This window comes from Citrus sinensis, chromosome 8 (genome assembly GCF_022201045.2).
Source record: "Citrus sinensis cultivar Valencia sweet orange chromosome 8, DVS_A1.0, whole genome shotgun sequence".
Lineage (NCBI taxonomy): Eukaryota > Viridiplantae > Streptophyta > Magnoliopsida > Sapindales > Rutaceae > Citrus > Citrus sinensis.
The window spans coordinates 28,142,463-28,166,898 of record NC_068563.1 but is presented as its reverse complement, the minus strand read 5'-3'; the positions used below and the strand labels follow the sequence as shown (position 1 = coordinate 28,166,898).

Below are 24,436 nucleotides of genomic sequence, written 5' to 3'. Positions count from 1 at the left end.
AAGAGAAAAAGAAAATTTCAAGTCATTGCTTCAATACCAAGCTTAATTTGGATATCAATAAGTATGATTGTCCTTCACCAGTGGCATGATTTTGAAGTGTTAACAAAACTCTGGCAAGCTCTCAAACTTTCTGTCCATGCTTTTTTTTTTTTTATATATAATTTCTTTTTCTCTCTCAAATATGATCTCAATATAATAGAACCACATTATTGCATTAATTAATAAGATGCAAAAGGACAAGAGCCCCTAATTATGGAATGATTTGAAGACTTAACAAGAAGTAGCCATTTGTCTGAAAATCTCAGTCTTTGTGTCGTCGTCTCTTTATAATGAGTAATGAACAATACACACCCCCAAATTTCAACCCATCATAAATGAAGTTCCCATACGATCAAATTAGGTTAAAAAAATATAAAGACACCCCATAAGACATGCTCTCTCTTTAAGCTAGGAGCTGACTTTCTTCACGGTCGTGGACAGCCTCTCTGGGGCCTTTAACTATGTCCCTAAACAAAATTTAATATAGGGCACTTTTTCCGTCCACCTCAAGAGTACCACCACCATAACATTCCCATTCCCCACCGTTTGATATTCTCTAATTCAAATCAAGATAACATAATTGACAACAGTTTGGTGTCATGATATCTATTTATTTTCTAGATCTTGAACGGTGCTGATTGAAAATGTAGAATAATTCGTAATTTTGTCAAGGTGATACCTTTGACAATAGTAAGGTGTTAGATGATTTGTATATTTTCTAAATTCCAAAGGGGATATTTGTCATCGACTATAAGTGTCTACACCAAATATATTTTTTTACCATGATTATCTCTTTGACAATAGTCAAGAATCAATACATTTGTCTATTTTTTAAATTTTAAAAAGTAATTCCGTCACCGATTAAAAATGTTTAGATCAATATATATTTTCATGAAGTTTATTAAGGCGTTGTTCTATTTAAAGCCACTTAAAGAGTATTTCTATCGGTCTATTTTTCTACCAATTTATTTATTTTTTGTTCAAGATGATCTATTTAAAAAAAGTCAAGAGTCTATGTATCTGTTTATTTTTTAAAATTTAAAGTGCAAATTCGTCATCGACTAAAAGTATTTAGATTAACATGTTTTTTTTTAAAGTTAATAGATGTGCGAGGGAATATTAAGCCATTTAAAACACCTAAAAAGTATACCCTCGATGGCAAGTTGGCAACGCCACCATTGGATTGACTAAAATTTTGATCGTGGTGATGATCATGGAACAATCCAATGGTGGGAAACACAAATATGAATGCAAAATGGCAAAGGAGGAATGGAGCCCACTAAAAATTAGTTGATATGTATAAAGCTCGTCACCTATGTCTATGTTTAGTTCAAAGGGAAAGGCCAAAGGAGGCAAAAGACAAAAGAGAGAGAAAAACATGGAGGAAGCAAAAATAAGAGGAAAATAGAAAGAGAATGAGAATGAGCCGCTTTGTTTTGAAAAATCAAACCGCTCCAAATTCTCCAATCCCAATTCATCAAATCTCATAAAATTTCAAACCCATCTTTAAAAGTCTTCTCTCTTCAATACCCAGATCTTATTTTCTCAAAATTTCATCAAAATTTTCCCTCTTTGATTCATTTATACTCCATATTGACCGTTTTCCTCTGTTTTCTCTGCTTCTCGTCGTCAAGAACCATTTGTTTTGTTTTTTTTTTTTCAAATAAGAGAAATAGTCATATTGGGAATTCATGACCCTGTATTCAAAAAGATTATGTAGAATCTTCTGACTTCTCAGGAAGCTTTTACTAAATTTCTTTGGCCAGAAATTCCCCTGCTTCTTCAATTTGTCTCTGTTTTAGTCTCATAATCTTCAATATTTTAGCCAAAGCAATTTTTTGTTTCTTTGTTTTTGATATAAATTTATCATATTTAGCAAAAAACAAAGAAACAAAGGAAGAAAAGGGCCGTAATTTCAATATGGGAATTCAAAAAGATCGAATCAAATTCAACGTTGGTGGCAGAATCTTTGAAACAACAGCTACAACTCTTGCAAATGCAGGCCGCAACTCGTTTTTTGGTGCATTTTTTGATGAAAATTGGGATTTGAACTCACAATTCTTCAGCAATTCCAATGAAAGTTTCTTCATTGATCGAAACGCTGATTGCTTTTCCATTCTGCTTGATCTTCTCCGCACTGGTGATCTCAACATTCCGCCAAATATCCCGGAAAGGCTTCTTTATAGAGAAGCTTCATTTTATGGGCTTTTGGATCATGTTCGATCAGCTAAATGGGGTCCCTTTGATGGCAACAGACTGAGACTCGACCAGTCTGTAACGGGTCAGGCTCCCGGTGATGGGACTGCTATCCGGGCTGGCCCGGATGGCGGGTGTTGCGTGGCGCATGGTAGCATGGTACATGTGTATGATTGGATGTTAGAAGAACATCCACCAATTAATCTTGATTACCAAAGAGTTAATGATATTGGTTGGGTTGATTCTGATAATGTCGTGATTAGTGTTTGTGAAAGGTTAGGTAGCAGAGATGGTGGCATGGGGTTATTTAATGCATCAACTGGTGAGTTAAGATTCAAATTTCAAGTTAGTCATGAGAATCAAGTGAAGAGTTACACGGCTGGTGCTTTGAGTTTTAGTAGTGATTATAAGATATTTTCGAGTTGTAAAGGGAGAAGCAATGAGTATGGAGTTGGGGTTTGGGATCAAGTGACAGGCAAGCAAATTGATTTCTTTTATGAAAGTCCAGGTTGGTCACTTGGTGATGCTGATAAATTGCAATGGTTGAATGGAAGCAATTGTTTGTTGGTCGCAACTTTGTTTCCGAGGAAGGATAATTGTTACATTAGTTTGCTTGATTTCAGGGAGAAGAATATGGTTTGGTCTTGGTCTGATATTGGTGCTCCTTTAACAGTCGATGAAAAGAGAGTCAGAGATGCTATAGCTATGGAGGAGAGTAACTCCATTTGTGTCGTGAATGAATACGAGGATTTGGGGTTCATTGATTTGAGGATTTCAGGAGGGAGTGTGAGGTGGAGCTCAAGAAGTAGGTTGATGAAAGGGAACATGCCGGAAGAACCTTGTTATCCGAAGCTGGCATTGCATGAAGGGCAACTGTTTTCATCGATGAATGATTCGATTTCTGTCTTTTGTGGTCCGGATTGGGTGTTAACATCTAGGCTTCGACGAAGCTATGGAGGTTCCATATGTGATTTCTCCATTGGCGGTGATCGGCTTTTTGCTCTTCACAGTGAGGAAAATGTGTTTGATATATGGGAATGTCCACCTTCCCCAATTATATGATACAGAATATGATGGTTTGCTTGTTCTTATGAGTTTTGTTTATTACAATTTGATACATGTTTTTCGCGTATCTTTTTTATTAGGTTGTAACATATATAGGAAATTGCAGACGAACAAATAGGTTAGGCAAAATCTAAGAAACAGATGTTGGAGTTGTTTTGTATATGATAGAGTTTGCTTTTGCTAACAAAGAAATGAAATTGATCGATGAACTACCATTTCATAATACAAAAGCAATGATTATCCATTTGGCAGCAATGTCAAACTGAATGCTTAACTGCCAAATTATGAAAATCAAAGACCTACTTTGCATAAACCGCAGCTTTTCTTTTCTCTCATTTTTAAGGCAGCGTCATTTAAATTCTGCTCCTTTAGACAGCCCTCTTTCTCTTTTCTTCTTTTTGACCTGTGCTTTCACTACGTTAACTTATCCTTACAGATTTGGTGATCCCACTGACTTTGGTAAAGATTCCAGATTCCTCTGTGTGTTTCTGAGATGCTGTTTGCATGTGAGCAGTTGCAACTGCTCAACTGACAGATTTATGATGTTTTTCACTTTGCATAAAGTAAGGTTTGTGCTGTCTTGCTTTAGTTTCTGGTAAGCCTCTTTTTTTCTGGTGACATATGCCAACGAACGATCATACCCACATCAACAAACCTTGTCCTCAATTCTTTTTTTAATCTTTGTCATTCATAAATCCTGGATCTTGAGTGACTAGATCATCAAATTCGTTCAATATTCCATAAATTTTGTTACTTCCAATAGACAAATTTCAAAAGCCAGGAAGTGGAAACTAATCCCAAAAAAAAGAAAAAGAAAAGCCACATCATTTCAGATTTCAGTAAGTTTATCCCTTAATGATTATTTAAAGATAACTAAGATTTAACTTATAATTATTCATGTTGTTCAATGAATAGAACAGAGAAATTGTCGGCAACACATTTATTTATTATGTGAGAAGATAGTCAGTGAAAGGAAATCATAGTCAGCCGCCGGCTGTATTAATCAGTTGTGCCAACCATTATAACCCTAACCCTAGATTATTTATTTATTTAATTTAGTTTTTTAGCTGCCGTGGTCCCTAAAACATCGTGTTTATTTACAATTCAGAGATCTAATTTAGCATGAAAATAGTTAGTGAATATGAAGATGGCAAAATCTAAATCTAATGAACAAGAGTCAAAGTCTAATAACTGGCAACAGTGAATTTCCAGGAACCCTTCATTTCGACTATTTCTCCCCTACTCAATTGGAAATCTTAGGAAAGAGTAGTTTCAACAACGTAAGCAACATCTAAGTAACGGGAACAGATACACCTAATTTGACCAAAAAAGTGAAGACTTACGGATAAGAAATAACTGAAAAGAGATGGATTGAGGAAGTGGCAAAAATTCAAGCATGATCAGGCATCACACTTTTAAGGAATGTAATTGGTTGAGAATCTTTGGGGGCAAGTTGGTCAAACGCCACATAATTTTGCTCCTTGTCATAGATGTGGCATACTGTCATTATTGTCTTCATCAAACGCCAATTCCATGAAGCCTCGTTCAAATACTGATACAATATAAGAGAAGCTTAAGTTTATCAGTATGCTTTTGGAAAGTTTGAAATTTTCTCAAAGACCTTTATCAAGTCTTCTGACTAGTAAAAGATCCACTGAAGAGAGTATTTCCCTAAACTTAACATAAATTACATTGAAGTCATAGATGGAGATAGAGAGATTGCAAAATGATAAGCAGTTGTACCTTCCCCCAATTCTGTTGGATAGATTTATGAGCTGCCTTCAAATTATAGCTTGGTATTCTCGGCGAGATATGATGGGGGATGTGGACATTGATGTTGTGGCAGAGAATCTCGATCCTGTAAAATGTAAAATTAGAAACTGTAATCATTTGCATTGATTGTAAGCATCAATTTATAGGTCAGCAAATAGAAAAAAAGGAAATTAGACAATTTTCAATGGTTTTCAAGCAATTCCATACACGAATTTGAACCTATTAGTCAAGCTCGAGTTATTGGTGTTGACATTTGCTTGAGTCTAATTCCTCAAGGCTGACAATCAGGCCAAAAGCCAGAAATTTCCTGCTCCATGAAGACCAAGAATCAGGGGCTGTTTCATACTCATGTTTGTTAAACCTATGGACAATTTATGGTAGATACTGTCGTAGAGATAACTCTCAAGAAAGTACGTCTCCTTGTCCTTTATCTGGGGTTGGGAATAAATTAAAAAAAAATGACCCTAGAGTCACTAACGACCCCATTAACCGTTGAAAACAACTTTTGTAACCCTATAGTGCTTATTTCAGCATAAGCGCTTTCAGTAAAGCCAGAAGACAACATGAAGCAGGCTAAAATGTTCATAAAAGCTAGCAGTTTATTAATTTTTAGTCTATCAGAGGTAGAATTTTGTAGACTGATTAGCACGAATGGTATCGCAGCTGCTTTTGGAAATAAAATTCAATACCAGGCATCTGCAATTTAAGCCTGCCAATAATGCTAAATTCTTCTATCTGATTTTAACTTCTAGAAAGTTTATCAACTGTGTCAAATCAACACGAAACAACAGAAAAGAGTGGTTGTTAAAGCAGATCACATTTATTACCATTTAGGGTAATCACAATGAACTGTCCCATTAAGCTGGGCTTGGGCTGCATTCCACTCATTCGGAGATTTGAAAGGAATGTGAGGAGCCGTATGATGCACCATAGTGAAAGTACTCATCTAAAAATAAACCAAAATTTCAAATAATACTTCAAAATAAAAACATAAGATACCAGGAGGAAGCGTTACCCAGAAGTGATAGCCCAACCATGGCATCAACCAGTACTTTATCCATCCCGCAATTCCTGTCTTCAACATAATTAGAGGCCATCCAATTGCCATAAATGCAAAAACACATGCCAAACTTATCTTCACCCTTTTAACTTCATTTGGCCTGAACTTGCTCAAATCAAAGTGCCAGATCAACCTAGTAGAAAGGTTAAGAATGTTGAGACACATGTACGTAAAGACGTAAACTAAATTATATAATTTCTCAATTACTGGTTACATACCAGTGAGCTATTGACATCCAAGGTCGAAAAGGGCCATATCCATATATTATTGCTTTGCGCAAGAAGGGAGATGTGTCAAACTCCTCTTTCCAAACAGGATGCCAAGCTGTATCTCCGTTCAGCCTATACAGTATAAGATTATTAAAGGAAATTTCACGATGAAAGAAAGGAAGTGGAAAAATTTAGATCAAGCTGGAAGCCAGCCTGACTATCAAGAAAACAACACTTTTGAATTCACTTGTAGAGACAAAACCAAGGATATATCACATATTCGAGACCAACAAAAGACAAGATCCTGGTACAGCAACATCAGGTATCTTTTAAACATGGATATCTAATGTGAATAAAACGCACATATGTATCACCTGTAGGAATGCTGACAACAGAATTTCGTGTAGAAATAGTTTTAAACCAATTAGTAGGTTAGAATTTTCATCTTTAATTCTATTAATTTAAGTTATTACTCAGGTGGACAAGCAATCAAGTCTGCTGTAGAGAGTTGGAGAGATATGCTGGCATCACATTTCTCCATATTATAAGGTAAGATGACACTAAAGAAAACACATTCTTGAGATTCCAGTTAGACAGAAACAAATAAATTAATAAGGAAATTATACACACATGTTTGTTTTGGCATGATGCTTGTCGTGCTTAAACCGCCAGGGTTCATATGGGTATATCAGTGGCAGAAAGGCCAGGGTTCCCACGATGTCTTCCAGTAACTTGTTCTTCGAAAATGATTTGTGGGCACAATCATGGCCTATAACAAAGAACTAAAAAATGGGAGACAAAAACAAAATAGAAGTTGGCAACTATGTACACTCAGCACATGTTAAAATAACATCTTAACTCAACAGAGCAAAAGAAATCAAGGTAACTAACCCCTGTGACCGCAGTCCCTGTCCATGCCCAAGCCAAAGGAAGCAAATACCATGGGGCCTTTGAGATCATGAGAAGCCCCAACGCATATGAACTGACGGATAATAAAACAGACTTCCATGCTTTCACATCATCAATCTCAAATACCTTATAACACAAAGTTGAAAGGGGAAAAAATGCTGTTAACATTTAAGAAGATAGTGGTTTTGAAGAAGTGGGCAGAATACCCATCGGGGCCCGGGGCCTTGTTACTGTTAAGGGAGAACATAGTTCTTTTAATTTTCTCTGCTTCGACTTCCAAAGCTGACATCAGCACAATATTAAAAGAAAGCTTCTTTTCCACTTAAGGTACATCCTGGTATTTTACAAACTATCACCACAATTTTTTTATAGAACAAATTAAAGTATGAAAGAGTAAAATATTACCAGTGCCCCTACAGCTCTTGCTAATTTACCACAAAATTTAATTGCAGTATACATCTCCAATAACAGAATAATGGATAATTAGAAAATATTCTAAAGTTGAATGAACCAATGTTCGGCCAGAAATTCCCTTGATTGCAGGTACAAATTCACAATAGATTATATAAGAGAAGTAGTTTCCAGGAGAACAACATAAGCATTGAGGGTGCAAGAAGACGCAAAAAGAAAAAGCACCTTTTTTGGGAGAGAATCAATGACATCCTTCATTGTCACATTTTCAGGCAGTGGCTCTCCGATTTGCCTAAACCCATAACTTTCTGCTATCTGCTTTCTACAATCCGCACTGTCTTCTGAAGGTGGTGCAACTGGAACGGCCACAGCCTGTATAAATCTAGTCCCTCGAGAGGGAATTGAACATCTTTTGTGCTTAACTCCCTTCACAAGAAGACTCTCCCACTTCAGCTGACAAAGGCCTGTCAACTCAGAAAAGGCATTATAAGGTGCAAATCACAGGGAGTCACAAATATCACACACAGGGACAATCCACATGGTGGTTGTCTCATTCCATTTCAGTATAGGATAATTTGACACACAGTCAATCCTTCATTCCAAAAATTATGCAAACTGCAACAAAGATTATGTATACACATAAAATTTCAATTTAAACATTACAATTTAGCTAGAAAAGCTTATTCTTGTATGTAGCGGAAAGACAAAAAGCTAGGTAGCAGCTTCACAGCATGGCAAATCTAGATTTTTTGCTGAGTCATCCTATCATATTAATTAATCAGTCTTACAATTTTCACTAAGTTATCGGAATCCAATCCAATAAAAATTTTGATTCAAAGCCTTAATGAGTTGATGTCCAATGATATATACCATTATCAACCAAACTCCAATTGGCAATCACTAAAAATTCAGCTATCATAAGCTAAACACACTAATTAATAACTCCAAATTCATAAACCAAATCAATAAAAACTTGAAAAAAAAAAACAATTTTGCAAGAAACTAACATAGGAGAGGAAAAGGGAGAAGCTTTAAATACCAGGTGAACTAAAGCATCCAATTTTCTGACTCCCAGTTGGCCTTTGATGGGGGCCCTGACAACAGCCAACCGGAAAAATTAAAAAAAAAACGATTAAACCTCACAGCAATTAGCCAAAAAAGAAAAAAGAAAAAGGAAAAAGTGATGGGATTTGCCCACCATGAAAAGGAACATAGAATCTGCAAGTCTGCAAGCCATTATGTTTTGAGCAAGAGAAATGCAGAAATTCCAATTCACAAGAGCCCCCTTCCCACTTGGATATATATTGGGATTGAGTGAATGTGAAAAAAGTGGATGGATAGAATTTCTAAAGCGGGACAGTGACGAGGCCAACAACAGCTGGGGCTTTATAAACTCACTTGTTTGCGGACTGTACAGCAGCTAGTTGCGGATGGCATTACGTGGGCAACTGAAGCCATTTGTTCAGATGCAATTTTCATGCTAGTCCTCACTGTTTACTAAAATTTCATATGTTGCACTTAATTTGAGCAAACTCTGGGGCGCACACACACACTAATGCGCTTTATCCAGATTCCAGAATTTATTTTTTAACCACTCTTCCGCCGAAGATCTGGACATTTAAATTTTAAAAAGTAAAAATATCCGTAATTAAAAAAGATTATACCCAATGTTGGTTTCCACTTCACAATTTTGTGTGCTACTCTAACAATTTAATGTTGCTTTGTTATTGAACATGTGATATCGATATTGGTGTGGTACTACAAGTAATTTCATGCCTATTATAAATAATACTTCTTCTTAAATAGCTTCTTGTAAGAATACACACATTCGTTACTCAATTCTAATTAAACCTTTGCTTCTTTGGTCGGCCTGTCCATTTTCAAACATTCAAATGGTGTGTGCATCACATGTAATCTATGATCATATTTTTGGCCGTCGTTTTCGGTTTAGTCATTCTTTTCTACTTTACGTTCACTTGATCTTTTTTTTTCTATTATTTAATTTTTTTTATTATGTCTATATACATGTGGAAATGAATTTGACGTGATGTGTGAAAAATTCATAGCATGAGTCATGTGATAGAATTTCCACTCTACCAAACTTATCTTTTAATGAATGGGTCTTCTTGAATTATATATAATGTACTTAGAGTTAAGTAAAATTCACTCATTGCCCATTTGGCTTCATTATTTCATTATTTATTTTTTTTACTGAATAATCTATGTAAATTATAATAAATGTAACTTATAAAAACTCTTTATCAAAAGAATTTGCAACATTATTTTTCTTTTCTTAATTTAATTTGTTAGATTAATATTATCTCAAATCAAGTGACGTGTTCAATAAATAATTATTCACAATTCTTAAAATAACTTATTATACTATATTCTATAACGTACGAGGTAAGTATTAAGACAAGATAAATATTAAGTTAGAGTCAGCTGTAACTTATTTTTCACACAAAAATGATGCAGAACAGTAATATAACGGTGGGGCCTGCATGATTTTTGTGTGAGGAGCAAACTCTGGGAGAACATTCTTCGCTTTTTTCGTGATTAACCGTCATAAAATTTGTACTTCACTAAATCGATGGTGCATATAGGATGAGGTTTTTTTAAACTGTAATCATGATTTTAACTTTTTGCACATAAATAATAATAACATGGACGGTGTGAAGTGACAAATGCCAATTTGCCGTTCTGCCCGCCACCTTTTTTGACATTCAATTTTTGACCATAGAGGTGCGTGTTTTGAAAATTTAGGGGGAATTTAATGTAAATAATAAAAAGATAACCTTCTGGGTGTTTTCTGCCCCCGGCAAAACATTTGGGCCGCAGCAGCAGCAGCTGCATTATGCAAACCCGACGTCCCCCCTCTGGCTTGCTTAATGCTTGCCGCAGTAGCTTTTTTTTTTTTTTTTCTTTTCTTCTTCTTCTTTTTTTTTTTTCCCTCTCCAAGCCGTTCATTCATTATCCATAATATGTGATAAATCATAAATATATTGATATATAGAAGTTCAGTTTAAAAGAAACTCCAAGAGTGAACAACAAATTTTCTAATTTTAGGCTATGAAATCAAACCAAGTATGCGAGATCGAGGTAGGTACAGTGACATTTCATTATTTAAGTATAACAGTATAGGGAGAACTATAATAATAAAAGCACAGTAGCCCTTTATTACGGAAAGTCCCTCAGCTCCCACATTATACTCTTTAAGTGTAGTTTTTTTTATTTTATTTTATATTTTCCTAACATATTTTTTTAGTATTTTTTTTATAGGTATTCTGCCTTAAAATCACGAGAAGCTGCAACGCGACCTTTTTCTTATGGGTTTAATTTCTTGAATCCGTTTTAGGAAACACATCGACAATCATAAAAAACATTCATACATAGCTCAACGCACTCTAACGTATAATACAGCTAATGCAAAACAATATATTGTGTCAAAAGCAACCTTTAATTAGTAAGTGGAAAAAAAAAATAATACATAATCTTTTGATGACATATATTATAAGGTTCATGTTTTCAATTAAAATCTACATACTTGTAACTTTAATCATTTACATCATCTGCACTACAGGCCCCGTGTGGATTTTAATTTTGAAGGATACATTTTGATTAACACAGTTAACGTAACATTATTTTACCATACGCTTAGCTGCTTAAGTGATCAACCAAAGCAATTAGGCTTCGTTGATTCTACGGTACAATTTCTTCCGCTTACCGCTTGCTCCGTACGTTTTGATAAATGACACGTTATGGACAACTACGATACGTCGTCTATGCGAAGGAGGTTGATTTGTTAATTATTGTGCTCTCAAAACTTTATCAGCGACACTTGTAAGAAGCCTACCGAGATTACGTGTCCTCCACTAACGGTCCCCACGTCAGGAAAGGCGCCACGCCTAATCGGTAGCCGATCCAATTCTTCGAGCTACAGATCCTTTTTCAGGCGCGTAATATAAACACAATAATAAGTGCATATAACAAACAATAACAAATCTCTCTTTGAATTGATTGATTCCCAGTAATCTGTCAACTTCACCAATATCTGTTTCTGTTGCAAGCTCTTTATAAATAATAATAATAATAATAATCCTGTTTCCACTCACCGAACAGGTCATTATTAATTAATATCATCCAGCAAACAGCAGAAGCTTTAGTTTTTTTTTTCTCTTTTTTTTCTCTTTTTTTTTGCCTTTTAGCTAATTTGTTCTTATCATTTATTTTCTTTCACCGGAAGCTAAAAGCTGTTATTTAAAATGTTCACATAGGAGAAGCGCTTCTGGCACCAAAGAGATTGTTGATTCGTTGAAGAATAAAAATGTGTTGATTTTGGTGGTTGAAGGAGGCGAAGTTCGGAAAAGCTTGGAAATGGCGTTGCTTCGTAGACTGTTTTTTCGGAAGCCGCCTGATGGACTGCTCGAGATCTCTGAGCGAGTTTACGGTTCGTTTCGTTTCACTCGATATGTGTATTATCTTATTGATTTTATCTGTTTTTTTTAATCAAATTTACGAGGCAGTTTGTGTACTTCTTGTAAGTCGTGTTTGGCGAAATGAAAATTAGAGTTTCTTGGGCAGGATTTGAGTATTTATTGAAGATATCAGCTTATAGTTGGCGCTGCCGAATGCAGCCTTAATGATTTAGGAAAATAAATGAATCTTTCTTGTTCTAATAATTCGGGGCTACTGAATGTAATTAATTACGAATTTCAAATTTTGGTTAATGGAGGCTTCGGTTTATTTAATTTATTTTCTAATGAAACAGTTTCTTTGTTTTGCGCAACCAATAGGACATGTAAAAAGCATTCTGTTAAGTATATTAGGAAACTGTTTATAAGTTACGAGGGTTTATAACTATTATTAGCCAGCTTAAATTTGGTTAATGTCCATGTGAGGTACTAGGTGAATTTGAAGAAGAGGAGGAAATCTTCTAATAAACAGTTTCAAAAATGTTTTAAGTGCAGTGGTGACTAATGCTTGCTTATTTTGAGTGCATATAGTTTTCAATTGCTGCTTCACGACTGATGCTTGGGAAGAAGAAGACTATAAAAAGTACATAGGAGGGATAATTGGTCAACTACGGGAACATTCTCCGGATTCTCAGTTCTTGGTGTTCAATTTCCGTGAGGAAGAGACAAAAAGCCTGATGGCTAATGTCTTGTCTGAGTTTGACATAACTATAATGGACTACCCTCGGCAGTACGAGGGTTGCCCGTTGCTCACAATGGAGGTGATCCACCATTTTCTAAGATCTACTGAAAGTTGGCTCTCTCTTGGTCAGCACAATGTACTGATGATGCATTGTGAGCGGGGTGGGTGGCCAGTTTTGGCTTTTATGCTGGCTGCTCTCTTGATTTATAGGAAGCAGTACAGTGGAGAGTACAAGACCTTGGACATGATTTATCGACAGGCTCCTCGTGAGCTTTTGCAGCTGCTCTCACCACTAAACCCAGTTCCTTCCCAATTGAGGTATCTGCAGTATGTCTCGAGGAGGAACGTGGTCTCAGAATGGCCTCCTTTGGATAGAGCTCTCACCTTGGATTGCGTCATTCTCAGATCTATTCCTAATTTTGACGGACAGGGGGGCTGCCGTCCAATATTTCGGATATACGGGCAGGATCCTTTTGTTGCTAATGATCGAAGTGCCAAAGTCTTGTACTCCACGTCGAAAAGAAGTAAAGCTGTCCGGACTTATAAGCAGGTAAATGTACAATCCTTTCTGTTCATGTACTTAATTTTTCTTTCGTTCAAACATTATTCATACTCAATTAGCCTACGAATTACTGTTTTAGTTTTATGATTTTCTGCCATACTATTCTTTTTTTTTCATTAGGAGTTATTTTATATTATTTCCCATTCTATTACTAATAGCTTCATTGCAGTTTCTTTGGGGGCGTATGTGCCCCTATTGCACCTAAAATTTGATTAAAAAAAAAAAAACTGAAATATATTATTGGCTGGGAATACTTGTTGTTATGCTGCAGGCAGAATGTGAACTAGTTAAAATTGACATCAATTGCTGTATTCAAGGCGATGTTGTGCTCGAGTGTATTAGCTTAAATGATGACCTAGAGCGAGAGGAGATGATGTTTCGGGTTGTGTTTAACACTGCTTTTATCCGATCAAATATTTTGATGCTTAACCTTGATGAAGTTGACATATTATGGAATGCTAAAGAACTATTTCCAAAGGAATTCAGAGCTGAGGTATATGTCTTAGCCTCATTTGTTTAAGCATAAGCATTTTTGTTCTGTTTTTTTTTTAAACAAATTTTACACTAGTGTATTTTTGGATGAAGATTCTTTTCTCAGAGATGGATGCTGCTGCTGCCGTAGTTGCTGCAGATGTTTCTTGCTTTGAGGAGAAGGGAGGCCTTCCAGTGGAAGCATTTGCTAAAGTTCATGAGATTTTTAGCCACGTGGATTGGCTAGATCATGGATCGGATTTTGCATTAAATGTGCTCCAACACATAAATGCAACAAATCTTATCCAAGAGATGTCAGACACAGAGTCTCCACCAAGTGCGGGAATTTGCTCTTTACTACAGGAGTTAAGTCCTAGAGACCATCAGGATAAAAAGAGTCAATCTGAACTGGATAATAGCCCCAAGACAAGTCCTAAAGATTATCGAAATATGATCATCAATGCATCAAATCTTATCCAAGAGACGTCAGACAGTGGTTCCCCACCAAGCATGATAATTAGCTCTCTACTACAGGAGTTAAGCCCTAGAGGTCATCAGCATAAAAAGACTCACGTTGTAGACGAGGATAGCACTAAGAGCTCATTGCCCTCGGCTGTAAAGACACAATCTGTGCGCTTGCCAAAGATGTCTCCAGATACTGATGAGAGTAAGGCTAATGAAGAGCCCCAAGACCCCCGGAATGCCCTTCAAGTTTGTAATCAATCTGATGATATTTTTCAAAAGACATCCAAGTCTTCTCAGACTACTTCACTTAGTTGCAATTCTGTGCAAGTTTCATCTCTGTCAGTATCGGGCCATCATGATGCATCCCTAGCTCCTTGCCATAAACCTCTGTTACATGATCATGCTTTATCTGTAAGTGCTGAGGTCACTCATCAAATACCTGCATCTCCAGCTATCCCAGATCCAAATCTAGCTTCGTCATGTAAGCATGAAGCTGCTGGACTCAAAAGTGATTCATTTTCACCAACAACACCTCCACCACGACCTTCTATCACTACTAGGGCTTCAAAAGTTCCTTCCCCTCCACCACCTCCACAGCTGCCCCCTCATCATTTTTCATCTTCATGTCCAGCACATTTTCCACATACCAAAGAAAGTAAATCCCATATGCAGGACAGGGATAAGCCATCATCAGCCACACCTTTACCTGCTCCAGAGACCTCATCTCCAGGTACTAATTCTAGTACTTCATTGTCCACTGCTCCCCTTCCAGCCCCTGCAACTGCTAAATCAACTTTTCCTCCACCTCCACCTCCTCCCCCAACACCACCTTTGAAGACTCCAGTCTTTAATAGAAATACAGATGCTTCATTTTCTACTCCTTCCCCTCCAGCTTCTACAGTCACTTTGTCCACGACTTCCTCACCTCCAACTCCTCCACCTCCTCCAAAGCCACCTTTGAAAGAGCAATCAGCAATTAGAGCTGGACCTCCTCCACCTCCACCTCCTCCTCTCTATTCTGGATCATCTGCTAGTTCCACTGTTTCATCTCCAACCATCCCACTGGCTCCACCTCCACCCTCTTTGTCCTCGAATTCTTCTCCAGTCCCTCCCCCTCCACCTATTGCTAAAGTAGTTTCAAAGACCGGAGTTGCTTCTCCAGTTCCTGCACCACCATCAATTTCTCCCTCTAGTGGAAAGGGACGATTGTCTCGTACTATTAGTTCAAGGAGTCATCAAACCAAAAAATTGAAGCCTCTGCACTGGTTGAAGTTAACAAGAGCTGTGCAAGGAAGCTTATGGGCTGAGGCACAAAAATCCGGTGAAGCTTCGAAGTGTGTTCTACTTAGCGAAAAGAGCATTTTTGTTTTATATAAATTAATTTTCTTTTTCTTCAACCTTATGAACTTTTTATTTTTGACACCTCAATATAGGGCTCCAGAGATTGACATGTCAGAACTTGAGAATCTTTTCTCAGCAACAATTCCAAATTCAGAAAAAGGTGGAAAACCAAATCAGCGTGTTCCACGTGGTCCTCAATCAGATAAAGTGCAACTGGTAATACTATTTTCAATGCCTAACTATTAAATAGTGCAGATTTTATTTTTGTACCTTTTTGTTACAAGAAATTAGGTATATCCATACTCAGGTTTGACCAGGAACCTAATGTCAATATTCATCATGAATCAATCATCTAGAAACATAATAGAGAGTTATCTCTCTCGAAGTCCTTTTTCTAGTTCCTCTTATAGGTTTCAACACCCAAAAAAAAAAAAATTATAATGATTTCGTTATTAACAATAATATCCCTACTAATCTGAAATTTCGTATTGTTTAGCATGCATGTTAGTTTTCCATGTTAGAATGGTCTGTTACTGACTTGATTACTAGATATCATCATCTGGTGTACTACTAAGCAATCCAATCCTTCTATAATCTGTTACCGGGCTGTCAAATTTGTAGTTATGAAGTGAGATGATCATTATTTGATTAACTAGATTTATCGTTACTTATTTTTGTAATTACTGCTTGTCAATATGTTATCCAAGACTAATATAATAGATAGCAAAATAGCTTATTCTGGAAAACATAAGAAAGGGCATGTTTTTGTCATTTTAATGCTATTGTAATGGCAAGGTCTTGCTGATATTAAATTGTGAACCTTGGTAATGGATGGAGCATCTTGGGAATGGACCCTTCATTGTCAACTTCAAATACTGTGTTAGAAGTTTGGAACCTGGAGTATGTACTGAGGTTTGCATTGTTCATCATGTAATGAAAGTGCAAAGTTCTCAGACATTAGATATTAGGAGAAGAATTGAGACTGTACATTATTGGCTTCTGTTATATGGCATTTCTAGCGGTGTTGTCTATCAATTTTTCTTTTTCTTTTCTTTTAATGTCGTCACTTTTTGCAGATTGACCACAGGCGGGCATATAATTGTGAAATCATGCTTTCAAAGGTCAAAGTTCCATTGCCTGAGTTAATGGTAAAAGCAACTGAATTTGTTTATTACTTATGACCATATGTTCCTTTAAAAATATGATTAATGTGTTTATATACGACAAACTTAAATGACTTCTTTATCCGACCCAAAAAAGAAAAATCCCTATTTTACTTGGGGCGGATACAGGTCAACTTGGATGGGATATGTACTAATAAATTTCTCCCAGACCAATCACTTTGGCTTAGAGGAATTGGAATACCGACTAATAAGCAAATAGAAAGCTGAATCATCTCAAATCATAGGTATAGTGCTTTGAGGGTAAGAAGGCCATCGGTGTCTGGAAATGCCTCAATCATTATTTGAACCGCTCATTTAAAATCTGTCAATGATGAACTCTATCTATTTTTTCGTATGTTCTAGCAATGAATTTATCGGACAAAACTGGAATAATCTTTCATTTTTTAGAATTATTCTTTCAAGGATCTGATAGATTCACTAATTTAGGAGGCATAAAGCGTAAACCATGTAATTTTCGGATTCACTATCATTTTCTATCTTGTGAACACTGACAGAGATCTGTGCTTGCCCTGGAGGATTCGGCAATTGATGCTGATCAGGTTGAAAACCTTATAAAGTTTTGTCCAACAAAGGAGGAGATGGATCTACTTAAGGTAAAGTTAATCATGGGATTAAGAGTAATTTTAAGTGCTCACTCATTTTAATATTAAATCCAATAAATTTCTGTGATTATCTCAACCATAGCCTTTTGATATGTATTAAAAAGTCTATGTACCTTAAGAATTGTAATTGTTGGCTGTCTCTTTTGATTTTTGACTTACTATTACGTTCATGCTTTTCTTTGTTTTAGGGCTACACTGGAGACAAGGAAAAGTTGGGAAAATGTGAACAGGTCAGTAGGATTTTATTTCTACTATGTTAGTTCTTATCTTTCTAATTGTTTCTTCCTTTTCCTCTTCTTTTTCCTTTTTTTTTTCAATTTTCCCTCCTTTATTGAGTATCTCTAATCTGCATGCCATTAGATGAAAGTTGGATAGGGTTCTCAAACGGCTAGAAAGTGGATGATCAACACTAATAGGTTCTATTTAAAATTATTCCATAATACTAACTTCTTGTTGTAACATGTGGATTGTGGACGTTCTTGATGCCAATTAAATGTCTATTTTTCCTTTCTTATTAGCTAGAAATATTCTGTTTAATGTTACCTTTGCATTGCATAATGCTGCTGAGTTAGCTGATTTCTTTTCAGACGGGATGAAGATTGCTTTTCTTTGTAGATAAGCATACGCCATTTTCAGCGTCTTTAATTTTCGAACTTGCTTGTTCATAAACTCCACCAAAATTACAATAGCAAGGAACTGTTAGATCCATAAAACTGCAATTGAAGTACCATACCATTTTTTACATGTTAAATGATATTTGTAGTCCTATGGTACACCGCTTACTGTGGATTAACATATTTTATGTATTATTCTCCATTGTATTTCATTTTATATAATTTGGTTCTGTTGACATGGAGCAATAGAAAGTTGCTGAACATTTAATACACAAAGTTGAAATGGTTCTGTTTAGAGTTATGGAAGATTGACACTGTTTCTGGTGTTGCTTTTTATTTTCTTTTATTTAATTTTTTAGTTTTTTTTTTTTTTGGGGGGGGGGGGGGGGTTGCAATCTTGTGTGGTGTTCTTCACACGCTGCCTTTGAAAACCATTCTTCATCTGCTTAATTGGCTTAGCTTGTACGCTTAGATATTATAAAGTTAATATAATCATTCTTCTGAAAAAACTAATAATCATTGGTCAATCCATATCAGCTCCAAAGGCATCGGCAGAATGCTATCTGCTGTCTAAACTGCCCAAACTTAGTTTGAGTTATCCTGTTAGGCTATTCTTCAATGGAGGTCTGTATTCCTTCTCCAACAACCTCCCCCCCGCCCCCCCCCCCCTTTTTTAGATTAATGAATTTCATTCTGTTGCACTGGTTTATGCTCTAATGTTTAATGACATCCTATATAAACGCTTACTCAGTTGACTTATATAACTTCTGCATGTGGAGAAAAAATTTAGTATCAGTGTTATTGATAAAGATGACCCTAGAATTTAATCTGCTTTCTGGATCTTTGCAGTTTTTCTTGGAATTGATGAAAGTTCCACGAGTAGAGTCCAAGCTCAGAGTTTTCTCATTTAAGATACAGTTTCATACCCAGGTAAATAAAGTGCTCATCTTCCTGTCTTTTAAGCATCCTGGGTTTGTGTTAGTTATTAATCTGGCCTTCTTGATTTGATATCTAGGTTTCTGATCTCAGAAGTAGCTTGAATGTCGTGAACTCTGCGGCAGAACAGGCAAGATTTATTCTTTTACTCCCATTTAATCTGTAAAACTGACCAAAATTCTAAAGGCAGACATCACATTGAGCTCACTACCGGTGTTCATATCAGGTTAGGAACTCTGCCAAATTGAGGAGAATCATGCAAACAATTCTTTCATTAGGAAATGCTTTAAATCAGGGAACTGCTAGGGGTGAGTTAACTGTTTGATTGCTGGTCTGTTGGCAAAATACTCTTAATCATATAAAAAGTAAGAACAAGTTATTAATATCTGCTGTCATCACAGTAATCAGGCAATGCTATTTGTTGTAAGATGCTCTCACTATAACCATGAAGTTTCATGATTGATCAATAACGAGAAACAAGTCTTTTGGTTTTCATTTAGGGCTAACCGTATGGTATCCTTACCTAAGCAAATCTAAATCATATGCTGCATTGGCTATCGCCTACATTGTGCATGGTAAGTGCAAATTTCCTTTTTTATTTTTTTCGCCTCTCTTTGCCTTCAGGTGCAGCAATTGGATTTCGGTTGGATAGCCTTCTTAAACTCACTGATACACGTGCTCGAAACAACAAGATGACTCTCATGCATTATCTTTGTAAGGTACAAAAAAGGCTGATCCTTCAGTGATTCTATGAATTTTTATATCTAGGCGCATTCAAGTTCATTTTCCTATAAATAGAATGTGACATTCACTGATGTGTGCATGAACATTATCTGAAGATACAAATCTATTTTTAGGTGGTTACTAAATTCAATGAGTTGCTTTGTGGTGAATGCATACACATTGATGGGAAATCAATGTACCCTAGCTAGGAGATCCTCCAAGCATAATATGTTAGTGCTGTGGCACCTAAAGTTCAAACATGTGAATGTTAAGATGCACAAGTTACTTGAATTATAACTTATGTATATGTCATTTCAATAAAGTGAAAGAAAATCAGACAGTGGTTTGGTTATGGGCTGTAAGACAGATGACTGACTTCTGAATAATCTGTTTATGGGTTGTAAGACAAATGCTTGCAGTATATTTTCTTGATATAATTGATAGTTTTACAAGAATATGGGGAAATTGAAAGCCATTCTTGGTCAAAGTGGCGCTAATATCACATTAGGAGACTACTACACCCAAATGTTTAAGCTGATTGGTGTGGGCCCAGTAATAATGTTTAAGCTCTGAAAGTACAAGGTTATTTCCTTTCATGTGTAGTTATTTGACAGAAATTGTTTTGTTTATATTACATATAGGTGTAGTTGTTACTCTTTGGGCATGCTTACTAATATTACTCTTGTGCACTTGTCCTTAATTCTATTTCATAGGTTCTTGCTGATAAATTACCAGAACTTTTAGATTTCTCAGAAGACCTTACCAGTTTGGAACCTGCATCAAAGGTAAAACTATCGTGGTCAGTGGGAATTCTTTGGACAATTTCTGGTGTTTTCTCTGACTTGTGATTTGTATCAGATACAATTGAAATTTTTGGCAGAGGAAATGCAAGCGTTAAGCAAAGGATTGGAGAAAGTTGTCCAGGAACTGTCCATGTCCGAAAATGATGGAGCTATATCTGAAAATTTTAGTAAGGTATTTTGAACTTAACATTTTTTTCCCTCCCTTGCATTAGGCAGTTTCACTTACATCTTCCCACACGTGTGTGTGTGTGTGTTTTTTTTCCACAGAATGCTTTACTACTTTTTAGGAGAATTACTGCTCATGTATTAAGATCCATGGCTTTGAGATTTTTTTCATAAGGCAAAGGTTGCTGTATTCTACTCAAAGTGACCAACTATTAGAGAGAAGAAGAGAGTGGAATTAAACATTTGCGTCAACTTCAATTTAATCATAAAAACTGATGCTCTAAAGCTTGAGTTTTTATGAACAACGATAAACTAGTTCTTAGCTGTTTGTTTATTCTTATATCACTTTTTTTTCTTCTTGTTTCTGGGGACCTTCACAGAATATCTTGGTTTTTGTTGGTCAGATTTTAAGAGAGTTCCTTCGTTTTGCCGAGGCTGAAGTGAGGACGTTGGCTTCACTATATTCTGCGGTGGTATGGCACAAATTCTTTCTCTGTGAGGGATGATATTTCTGTTTCTATAATATACGTTGCGTGAGGCTGTTCTTTAACCGGACCTCATTGTTTATAGGGTAGAAATGTGGATGCATTGATTCTCTATTTTGGAGAAGATCCAGCTCGGTGTCCCTTTGAGCAAGGTATGTTGTTGATGATCACTTTGTGGCCATGCTCGGTTCCTGAACTAGTTGATGGTTATTTTATTACTCTTGTAAACAACTGCTGCAGTGATTTCAACTCTGCTTAACTTTGTGAGGATGTTTAACAAAGCACACAACGAAAACTGCAAACAGCTTGAGCAGGAAATGAAGAAAATGGCAGAAAGTGAGAAGTCAAAGATGGCACCTAATGAGTCTGAACGCTTATTACATACTCCAATCCAGAGTGGCAATGTCAAATGATTTAGTCTTCAACACAAACTTTCTAACTCTCAAACAAAGGAAATAATGTATAATCGAGCATGGCAGAGAAATCCAATTCGTGAGAAATCCAATTGGTGTGATGGAAAGATCTCTTTGGTGTTTGCAAAGAATGTGCATTTAGCTGGTTGGTTAAATTTGACATGTACATATAGGATTCTCATGATTTGCCGCAGACGCTTAGGTTGAACTTGTCCTTCTGTAAGGTGAGTCTCTCGGGCCTATTTCCCATTTTCCGTTTATTGGACTAGCTCTTGTCAATTGATTTTGATACTGCATCTCGGTTTCTTCGGTCTATATTATTATTTATCATGAGCTACCATTCTTATTGGAACAGATATGGAGTCGTCAGTGCAATCCCTGTTCTTTGGTATGCAACTTGTAAATTATCTGACCGCGAAACTAGTACTTGTAAGTAATCTTAATGAAAGGTTTTGGGGGATGATAACCCCTTTTCCCCTCCAATTTTTGCTCCTCACTTTGAATTGATTCCCACATCTCTCATGATTGACTTTGTTTTGATTGCCCCTCATATGATTTAAGATTATTGGTGATAGCGAATTGCTTCTTCTTTTACTAATATCATTATGCAACAAAACTTTTAACATGAACCCTAGATTCACAATATTTAATATCAGCCTAATAACATGTTAATTGTCATACGTTTAGTTTTCATATTGGTCCAGTTTTGCAAGTGGACTCTGAGCATTTTATATAATTTGGACGATGGTAATATGTGTGTATAAAGATTGTTGTCTACAAATTTGGATCGCAACCATTCCATGCCCTTTTGGCACTTGATCCATTTTAGAATCTATATGATTGAAGCTTTAATAGTAGGGCAGTTGACCAGCGTGATAAGTATTGTCTACCAGTTTTCATCTACTCGCAAGTTAAACAATGTGTTTGTTGGTTGTGTTGATATGTGATGAGGTTTCTAGTCATAAAAGTAAGTGAAGAAGAAGACTATAATATACTTTACAAAGACCAGTGACCATTGTTAAATGTCATTTTTTGAAGAGCTTGTGAGACAATAATTGAATATTGTTAACACAATATGCTTGAGGTGGTTCTTTTGGTATCAAAATATTATTGTAATCTACTGTTATTACCAACTGCTCCACTGAGACTCTAAAATACACCCTCATAGCATAACAGTACCTACAATTAGTGGTTTACCGGGATTTTAGTAAATTCATATATGATTATACAGTGCAAATAGGTGTCATAAGGTCTGCCGATCGTGGTTATATGTGAAATAATGGTGTGAATTGTAACAACTTCAACTGAGTTTCGCATAACTAAGTTAAGACTTGACATGTGAATTTACAAGTTTTTGAGCTTTATCTATTTATAATTCGATTTTTTTTTTAAGGGTGAGGAAAGAAACTACTGATTATCATCGTCTGGAATAGATTTTGGAATATTTGAAATTTAATTTGTGAAATCCTGCGGTGAGCAGATTAATTTCTCGTGTAGAAAAATAAGTGACTGGGACTGGCCGCTCGTCTTTCCCTTTGAGACTGGGAGGGAAGTTGGCTGTTCCAAAGACGTCGTGGGAGTTGTGCAAGTCACGTGCCTTAAACGGAACAAAATGTATAGCAGTATAGGTCGGTCTTCTCAGATTTTATATCTACAGCTGGTTAATATGATTCTGTTTTGTGATCCCAATTTTCGAACCAAATCCCAAGGATTGTTTAGTCTTACCCATATTTTGGAAATTCCGGTAGAAAAACTCACTGTTTTGATTATTATTATTATTATTATTTTTTGATAAGCAATGTTTTGTTATTTTTAATATTTTTTTTCCAACGTAGATCTCAGTGATCTTCAAGCAAAAAATAGATTTGTTCATTTTTAAATTTGGTCCCACACAATTAGCCAAACGTTACAAGCACTATTCAGTTTAATTTTGATTTTTGTTCATATTCTTTCTTTTTTAGTTAAAAAAAAATATTGACTAATATTTTACATGTTCGTCTCCAATAAATATATATAATAATATAATTTCAGGAAAAAAGCCACCTGATGTTCAAGGCTTGTCTTAATTTTCCAAAAGATTATTTTAATATTACAAAAAAAATTTATTTGATATTTACAATTAAAGCTCACGAAGACTTATTTTGATGCAATCATATAAACTTTAACACATTAATCTGCTATAAAGAAAGACGGAGAATTTTATTTTTTAAATTTAAGAGAAATGTTATTCCCACCAACATATAAAGAGAATTGAACCAAAAGAATTTTGTTTGTTATAAAATATGAACGCATAAATAAAATCAAAGATCATCCATATATATAATGTTTTTCATGACTATTAATCACAAACTTGTAAAATAATTAGCGCAAAGTTCATACTATAATTGGGTCCAAATCTTTGTTCTCGAAGTGAATAAATGTGAAAGTTAAAATTGAAAGAGAAATTCAATAGCCTCACGATAGTATCATTACCAATATCCCTAATTACGAAACTTTGTGTGAAAAATTGTGTCGGTGGGAGTAAAAGTTTAGAAACTCCAATGTGTCGCTACATGACACATGTGATTTGGCCTCACATGCAGAATTGAGAAGAGAAAGTAATAAAAAGAAAAGTTTGCCCCAGAAACAATCAACGCTGTATCTGTACAATTTGGATTCCATCGGTCAGCCTGAGGCTTAATTGTGCCAAACATTCCCCATTTTGCGTCATGAATCGACAGATCATGTATTAGTTTTTGTTCCTTTGCAACTTTTTAAAAAAAAAACACTAGAAGAAATAAAAAGAACGTTGCAACAAGGATAAGATTATTCATTATCAGAGAGATGAACTTGATCAGGTATTTAGGTGGAGCAAGA

At 35.8% G+C, this 24,436-nt stretch overlaps 3 protein-coding genes across 11 annotated transcripts; 2 read left to right on the top strand and 1 right to left on the bottom strand.

The window, feature by feature from the left end:
* The first annotated feature begins 1,359 nt into the window (after window positions 1-1,359).
* LOC102608849 (BTB/POZ domain-containing protein At2g24240) lies at window positions 1,360-3,322 on the top strand. The gene has a single exon (XM_006488146.4). It carries the CDS (start codon window positions 1,960-1,962, stop codon window positions 3,295-3,297), a length of 1,338 nt encoding a protein of 445 aa, XP_006488209.1. The 5' UTR covers window positions 1,360-1,959; the 3' UTR covers window positions 3,298-3,322.
* Window positions 3,323-4,483: 1,161 nt separating this feature from the next.
* Window positions 4,484-9,064, bottom strand: LOC102608557 (omega-6 fatty acid desaturase, chloroplastic). Its single transcript, XM_006488145.4, has 10 exons — window positions 8,861-9,064; window positions 8,702-8,756; window positions 7,888-8,126; window positions 7,234-7,377; window positions 6,973-7,124; window positions 6,352-6,474; window positions 6,089-6,266; window positions 5,901-6,019; window positions 5,044-5,158; window positions 4,484-4,852 (listed from the first exon to the last, which is right to left on the bottom strand). Exons 1-10 carry the CDS (start codon window positions 8,897-8,899, stop codon window positions 4,691-4,693), a joined length of 1,326 nt encoding a protein of 441 aa, XP_006488208.1. The 5' UTR covers window positions 8,900-9,064; the 3' UTR covers window positions 4,484-4,690.
* Window positions 9,065-11,613: 2,549 nt separating this feature from the next.
* Window positions 11,614-23,398, top strand: LOC102608075 (formin-like protein 13). 9 transcript variants are annotated; one of them, XR_003066788.2, is made up of 19 exons: window positions 11,615-11,781; window positions 11,937-12,109; window positions 12,666-13,366; window positions 13,650-13,871; window positions 13,964-15,648; window positions 15,748-15,871; window positions 16,732-16,803; window positions 17,334-17,432; window positions 17,630-17,671; window positions 18,905-18,985; window positions 19,071-19,121; window positions 19,218-19,299; window positions 19,616-19,710; window positions 20,428-20,499; window positions 20,573-20,689; window positions 21,087-21,155; window positions 21,253-21,319; window positions 21,408-21,804; window positions 21,936-22,105. XR_003066788.2 is itself a non-coding variant. In XM_025101904.2 (17 exons), the coding sequence occupies exons 1-17, from the start codon at window positions 12,037-12,039 to the stop codon at window positions 21,578-21,580; spliced, it is 3,825 nt and encodes a 1,274-aa protein (XP_024957672.1). In that variant the 5' UTR covers window positions 11,619-12,036; the 3' UTR covers window positions 21,581-22,105. The 9 variants fall into 9 exon arrangements, 2 of the variants coding, with proteins under 2 accessions (XP_024957673.1, XP_024957672.1); XR_008050946.1 differs by adding an exon at window positions 23,078-23,398 and having other exon boundaries at window positions 11,619-12,109; window positions 21,936-22,009; XR_008050944.1 differs by adding an exon at window positions 23,061-23,398 and having other exon boundaries at window positions 11,619-12,109; window positions 21,936-22,009.
* Window positions 23,399-24,436: the final 1,038 nt, after the last annotated feature.